Source organism: Grampus griseus (genome assembly GCF_964374135.1).
Source record: "Grampus griseus genome assembly, chromosome: 10".
NCBI classification, from domain to species: domain Eukaryota; kingdom Metazoa; phylum Chordata; class Mammalia; order Artiodactyla; family Delphinidae; genus Grampus; species Grampus griseus.
The window spans coordinates 62132754-62140247 of record NC_139004.1 but is presented as its reverse complement, the minus strand read 5'-3'; the positions used below and the strand labels follow the sequence as shown (position 1 = coordinate 62140247).

Below are 7494 nucleotides of genomic sequence, written 5' to 3'. Positions count from 1 at the left end.
TCACAAGGCTGTCGGTGATGGCAGAGACCATTTAGCAGGGCTGTGATTAAGAACACTGTTGTCAGATGAGGTTTGGATTTTGGTTCCACCACTGTGATTCTGTATAAGTGACTTAATCCCTCGAGGCTCCGTTTACCTCATCTGTAAAATGGTCACAGTAATCTCTTTCTCAGGAGACTACGGTGGGGATGCATTTCAAGTGGTTGACACAGTGCCTGGAGCACAGTAAGTGTCTGTCAAGGGACAGTTATCATCTGGTGAAGGTACCAATGCTAGGCCAAACCCAAAAGAGGGTCTCACTTGGCAGGATTTCTCTCCCCTTCAAATTATTTCACATATGTTATCACCTGGGCACCATTTTCTTCCTCACAGTTCTCTCTTAGATACTCTCCATCTTCCTATAACAGCACAAGCTTCTTATTGCCTCAAAAAGTCTTTGCTGAAATCTTACCAGAAGCCCAGCATGATGTCTGGGTCTCTGGATAGAAAAGAAATACCAGCAGTGGCCCTGCCCACCAGGCACAGAGGATATCCACAAGCAAACAATGAATGCACCAGACTGAATTGTCTTAGTAACAGCTTGAGCTGGCCACAGCAGCCTTGTCCCAAGGCAGCCCACGATTAATTGCCAAATGAGTTGTGTGGGCTATAATTGCTGCCAGAAGTACGCGGAGGGAAATCTCCCTTCTGACCACAGTGATCAGGAAGAATAAACATCCACACCCTGGAGATCTGGCTGAGCCACCCGGTGAGGTCACGAAGCAGCCTGGAAGCAGAGGGCACAGGACTGGTCAGGCTCTAATCACCTGAACACTGGGGGCCCCCAGCCCTCCCCCAGTGCCTGGTACAAAGGCCCAGCTCTTCAGCTGCTCCTGCAGTCAAGTTTCCCATCTGAGGAATGGGATTTCACAGGGAGACTGGAATGAAAAGAATTCTTCCCCTATTTCCTAGTGCCCGCCCCCCCCACCTCCCCGCCCCGTCAAAACACATGCCAACCCAACTACCACAGCCTTCACCAGTGACTCTGGTATAGCTGAACCACTGGTTTCTAAGCCCCTCTTTCCTCTGTCCTATTTTTACGATTCTTTTGTGGTTCTTGCTTACTTCTCAGTCTACAGCGTGTGGTAATCATATCTAACAAATTATTGTACCTGTGGCACTCTGAGGTCGTTAGATGAAAGGAATTCAAATAACCCAGGGAGATCTTTTTGTTAATTATAACTTCAGTAGGCAGCATAAGGAAAAATTAGCTAACACCGGGGGAAGGACACAGGAAATGAAAAGAATGAAACAACTGGGCATCATTAGTAATTGTTTTCTTTGAAGTCCTCATGATTGTTTTCTAACAATACGGTCCATGTAGAAGAACTTGCTATTTGTATTTTATAGACAACACAGAGATTTATCAAAGTCTTCCATTCGTTTGATAAAAATGATAGGACTTGAGGAGATGGAAGGAGTCTCGTTTGCCTTTCTTCCTTAGATAGAAGGGAAGTCTGGGCTCGTCTGGGATGTTCTTCCTAGTCATTCAGCTTGCCCTGACTCATGTCCCTCAGTGCTGCTGGGTGTCAGGGTTAGCGAGATCAATTCAGTCTTCCAGGCCAAACTCTGCCCCGGCAGGTGGTTCCCCACGGGACCTGGCTCCTCCACCAGTCCCGGGCAGGGCAGGGCCAGGTGGGCGGCTCCAGGCCTGCAGGCTGGTAGGGGCTACGTGAGTCTTGTTGCTGTGGAACTGGCGTGGCTCTGTCCATCTCAATTCCCTGACCGCTCCTCGACATCCTGCCTGCTGGGTTGGCCCAGTCTATTAAATTCACTCACTCATTCATCAGCTAGTCATTGAACCCCTACTATATGCCACGCACTGTTCCACTGAACAGAACAGATAAAGCCCTGCTTTGAGGCAGCAAGCATTCCAAAGAAGGGATAGACATTAAACAAAGAAGAAAAACCTACGGTGTGACGGCTGAAGATAAGTACCAGGAAGACACGGAACCATGCACAAGAGGATGGAGAGGGATGGGGATGCTGGGAATGGGTGCTGTTTTACAGGACTGGTCCGGAAAGGCCTCTCTGGGGAAGCTGACATCTTAACGGAGATCTGTGGGAAGGGAGGGAGCAAGCAAGATAGCTATCAGAAAGAATGGCATCCTAGGCAGAGGAAACAGCATGGGCAAAGGCTCTGTGTCTGCATTTGCTTGCTGTGTTCCAGGAATAGCAAGGAAGGCAGTATGCCTGGAACAGAGCCGGTGAGGGAAAGGGAAAGTGGTAGGAGATGGATCAGAGAAGGGACCAGGAGCCAGACAACTTAACCAGGTCTCCGCCTGTAGCTTGGGCAGAATTCTTAACCAGCAGGCCAACTCAGTCAGTCAGCAACTGCATGTTGAGTGCCCTATGCTCCTGGCTGGACCCCAGATCCCCTCTGGGCTGAAGGGAAGAACACAAAGTGATAATGGCTGTAAAAGGTAGTGGGACTTCAATTTCCTTTTTTTTTTTTTTTTTTTAAGTATTAGTTGCACATTTAGAGAATACGAAGATTGCAGAAAAGAGCAGAGAAGTAAAGAATCAGGTAGCCGGGATTCTAATGGTTTCCTCCACTGTTTTCCAATCTTTGTCTAATGCTGTTATAATATGTTGGTTATATATATATCTTTAAAAAGAAACTCGACCAAAAGTTTTTATCAAAATGAAATTAGAATTACACCATATATTCTTTTAACTTATGCACAGACTTTGGTACCCAACCTCAATAAGACAAGACACAACTAGTTCTTTGAAAAGCACAAACTTTCGAGTCAGTGGAGACTGGACTGATATTCCGGTTTTGCCACCAGTTGCTGTGGGGCCTCAGGTGGGTTACTCACGCTCTTTGAGCCTCAGTCTTTTCACTGTAAAATAGGTATCACATCCATAGGATTGTTGAAAAGAGTAGAGATGATGTGTGTAAAACACCTGGCATGTGGAAAGTACTAAATAAATGGTGGCTGGTCAGAGCTATTAGCAAACAGGCAAATTTGTCCAATCAACAAACACAGCCTCTCCCCTGTGCTCAAGTGCTTCTGCCATTGCTGGTAACACAGAAGTAAACAAGACCGAAAACAACGTAATTTTAACTTATCTTCCCAAATTCCAATTGCCCCTAAAGACAGCAAATCAATCTAGAACTGTGTGGTTGTCCCTCTGAACGAGGGTAAGGTTTTGGAGTCCTACACGTGCTGGAAAAGTGGGCAGAATTCAGGTTCCTAGGACGCAGGGCAATGGTGGCACAGCCTTGCAGCTAACTATTTGGCTCCCCAAGTGGCTCTGTGTCTTCTTCCTTTGCTGCTGCCTCCCTGCTGCTCAGACAAAGCCAGCAAGCTCCCACCTCTGGCTGAAACCCTGGAGAGCATCACCTACTGTCAAAGACAGTGGACTCAAAACCCACCCCTTGAAGACTGGGCCTCTCTCAGCCCTGAAGGTTACCTGAGGCCCCTGTTCTTGGGCTGTTCACCAGCCACATGGCTCAGACTAAAACCGCTCTGCCGTATCAGACAATAAATTCTGTTCCCGGCATGCAAGTCTAAAAGGAAAACTAACTTTTAATAAAAGCACGAAAATTCACATTGTTCTCTCTGGTAGCTTGCTTCCCAGCAGAAAAGTGACGAAGGCTTAAACAAAAGGGAGTCCCATCCCCTCAAGGAAATTCATCATTTCTGTAGAAACCAAGGGTCATTCCAGACAGCCAGCTCGGGCTAGACTGATAGGAACTACATCTCATCAGCCAACGCATGAGCACCTCTGTGAACAGATGGACAGACACTGGGTTGAGTGCACTGATCACAGCAACCCCGCAAGGCAGGTACCACTGACCCCACTGTTCAGATTGGGAAGCCAAGGCCAAGTCAGAATAATAACTTGCCCAAGTGGAAAGAAGGCAGGTAGGTTTGCGACCTATATTTTGGAGCTGTTTTTACATCTTCCTCAACCTGGTTTGACTTATTGTTAGAAACAATGGATAACTCTGCCAGAAATGTAATCAGCCACCAAGCCTAGCGATGTAGTTCTGTTCAGGAAATGGAGCTGGTTTAGACGGAGTGCCATTTCGGTGATGGCCTGTTTCTGCTCTCTCCACCCCTTCCCTCTCAGACTCAGGAATAGCTGGTGCTCACGCAGCACACTGGCTTCAAACCACAGGGGTATTCTCTTGGAGCAGCATCAGTGAATTTTTCTTATCAAGTGTAAAAGGCCAAACTGCTAGGAAAGTGTTTTTTAAAATATAAATCTGATCTTGGCACGTTATTCTTGACAGGCCTTCCTCCACTTAATATCCTAACGGAGATGAATCTTCCCTTGAACAGACTCTACATACAAATCTTTCATAAATACGTGCTCATTGGACTTGCCAGACAGGGCATTGCACATGAGGAGCTGTTCCCTGGGAATGAAAGTCCCTATCAGGAAACCCCAGAGCTGCAAGGTTATGGGGCTCACATTCCCACCCGACCCTCTCCACCCCAACTCCATAGAGTTCTTGGAATTTTGGGGTTTGCTTGCTGTGAGAATACCAAGTGGATCTATTGTGTTGGAGGTACATTAAAAACCCGCCAAACTCTCCGGACCTAAGAGTCACTCGTGGCCAGAAGTTCTGGTTCTGGCTCTTGGGGTGGCCTGGGGAAGTCTTTCCCCCTCTCTCCGCCTCAGTTTTACCTTCTGTAAAAGGAGCGAGGTCCAGGTGAGCACTAAGGTGAGACATCTCAGGCCCGCCTCAGGCGTGACAAAAGTCTCCCTCCGAGGACGCCATTCCCTCAAAGTGCCTTCGCCGCTTGGAGTTGGACTCCGGCGGTGTGGCGGGGCCGCCAGGGCGCGTCCGCAAGCTTCGCGAACCGGGCCAAGCCACCCCACCCCAAACTATCGGAAAACAGCCACAGAAGCGACCGTCCGGGCCCACGCGCAGGCCTCGGAATCCCACCCCCGCAAGCTGCCTACACCCCTCCCGGCCCGCCCGACCACGCCCCCGCTCCCGCCGCGGCGCGTGCAACCCCGCCCTTCCCGGAGTCTCCGAGCCTAGCGGGCGGAGGGCGGGGCGGGATGGGGCGAGGCGCGCGGGAGGCGGAGCCGAGTCGGGGAATCCTGCTCCCGGCGAGCGCAGGGCCCAGCAGAGCCGCCTGGTCGTCCGAGGGCTCCCGCGTCGGAGGCGGCGGGGAACCCCAGACACCGCCGGGCCGGGAGGGAGCCACGCGCCAAGCGAGCCGCCGCCACCGCCTCCGCGCCGCCCCCGTGGGCTGAGGGGGGCCCGACGCGTCTTCACTCCGCCCGCCGCCAGTCCCCGCGGTCCCGCCGTCCGCTCGCCGGCTCGTCTCCCGCGCGCCATGCAGCCACCGCCTGCCCTGCGCGCGTAGGCGCCCGCCACAGGCCATGCTGCCCCTGCTCGCCGCGCTGCTGGCCGCCGCCTGCCCGCTGCCGCCCGCCCGCGGCGGGGCCGCGGACGCGCCGGGCCTCCTCGGGGCGCCCCTCAACGCCTCGGTCAACGCGTCGTCTGCGGACGAGCCTGCCGCCTCGCGGCTGCTGGCCTCGGCTGCGCCCGGGGCCCCCGAGCGCCCCGGCCCAGAGGAGGAGGCGGCGGCGCCGTGCAACATCAGCGTGCAGCGACAGATGCTGAGCTCGCTGCTCGTGCGTTGGGGCCGCCCGCGGGGCTTCCAGTGCGACCTGCTCCTCTTCTCCACCAACGCGCATGGCCGCGCCTTCTTCGCCGCCGCCTTCCACCGAGTCGGGCCGCCGCTACTTATCGAGCACCTAGGGCTGGCGGCGGGCGGCGCGCAGCAGGACCTGCGCCTCTGCGTGGGCTGCGGCTGGGTGCGCGGCCGCCGCCCCGGCCGCCTCCGGCCCGCCGGCGCCACCGCCGGGACGCCCACCGCGCTGCCCGCCTACCCCGCGGCCGAGCCCCCCGGGCCGCTGTGGCTGCAGGGAGAGCCGCTGCATTTCTGCTGCCTGGACTTCAGCCTGGAGGAGCTGCAGGGCGAGCCGGGCTGGCGGCTGAACCGCAAGCCCATCGAGTCCACGCTGGTGGCCTGCTTCATGACCCTGGTCATCGTCGTGTGGAGCGTGGCCGCCCTCATCTGGCCGGTGCCCATCATCGCCGGCTTCCTGCCCAACGGCATGGAGCAGCGCCGGACCACCGCCAGCGCCGCCGCCGCCGGCCCCGCCGCCGTACCCGCTGGGACCACCGCCGCCGCCGCCGCAGCCGCCGCCGCCGCAGCAGCAGCCGCGGCCGTCACCTCGGGGGCGGCGACCAAGTGACCCGCCCCACTCCTCCCCTTGTCCTCCCTATGTCCGCGCTCTCGGTGCCTTTCCCGCCGGGAGACTCGGCCGGTGTGCTTCGTGCAGTAGTGACCGTTAGTTCTTCCGGGGAGGGGTCCGCGGAAGAGGCCCCAGCGTGTGGGAAAAGCCAGGTTTGTGCCGCGCTTCTGGCTCCGAAAAGCAGATGCAAGCCCTTGCCCTGCAGGGTGAGATCCGCAGCTTGGAAGACGGAGAGGAGGGAAATGGGGCCCTTTCCCCTCTTTGCGTCCCCCTGCCCTCCTTCCTCCCCGCACCCACGTGCCCTATATCCATGGCAGAAAATGACCAAATCCTGTGTATTTGTTTTATATATTTAATAACTGTTTTAAATGAAAGTTTTAGTAAAAAAAATCAAATTGCTATTGCTGTAGTAAGGGAAGCTCTTTGTATCTGAACATAGTAATTGAAGTTTGTTGTTTTTTAATTTATTTAAAAGGGGGAGGAGGCATGGGAATGATTTAACACTGATATATTGTTACCGCTGAAAATGAACTTTATTAACCTTTTTCCAAGTCGATCTATCCAGTGACGTGGCCAGATGGGCATTTCTTCTTGTACTTCTGTGTTTTTTTGGCTTTTAATACAGACATTTTCCTCCAGAGATGCGTATGTGTCTTTATTTGATTCGGAAAAGGAATCCAAGAATTACAAGATAATCCCCTGAAACGTGAGTAAGGGAATCTTCAGAAAGTGAGAGAAGGGCTAACTCTGTCTCCCTTACCTGTCTGGGAGAGGCGGGAGATGGAAACCATACTACTGACCCTAATGGCAGTGTTTTTGCCTCGCACCACGCGGCCACCCCCACCCCTCAGCCTCACTGACACCCGTCACGGCGGCATACAGGGTTTTATGTGATTTATCTTTTTACGCATTTCCCTCAGGCCCTGCAAAACACCAAGTTAAGTGCCAAAACGGTGAAATCGGTAGTTCCTCTGAGCCAGGTGTCTTTCATGAAAATGACTCATTTTAAAAGGCATGTAGACTTCCTTTTCATATGTGTAACCTTTAGTATACGAACACATTTCAAAAGCTGGTTTTAAAGCCTGAGCTATTTTGGCATTAAGATTTTTTCAAGGTAAACTCTTACAGACTAATTAACACCTTAAAAATAATTTAAGCTACTTTCTCTTGTTCCATCTCCTCCCCATCCCCACTTTTGAGTGAATACTTGATAACTGTTCT

At 53.1% G+C, this 7494-nt stretch overlaps 1 protein-coding gene across 1 annotated transcript; it reads left to right on the top strand.

The window, feature by feature from the left end:
- Positions 1 to 5391: 5391 nt before the first annotated feature.
- On the top strand, positions 5392 to 6829 carry TMEM158 (transmembrane protein 158; the record flags this gene model as incomplete). The annotated part of the gene is made up of 1 exon (XM_082664268.1): positions 5392 to 6829. The coding sequence occupies one exon, from the start codon at positions 5392 to 5394 to the stop codon at positions 6271 to 6273; it is 882 nt and encodes a 293-aa protein (XP_082520394.1). The 3' UTR covers positions 6274 to 6829.
- Positions 6830 to 7494: the final 665 nt, after the last annotated feature.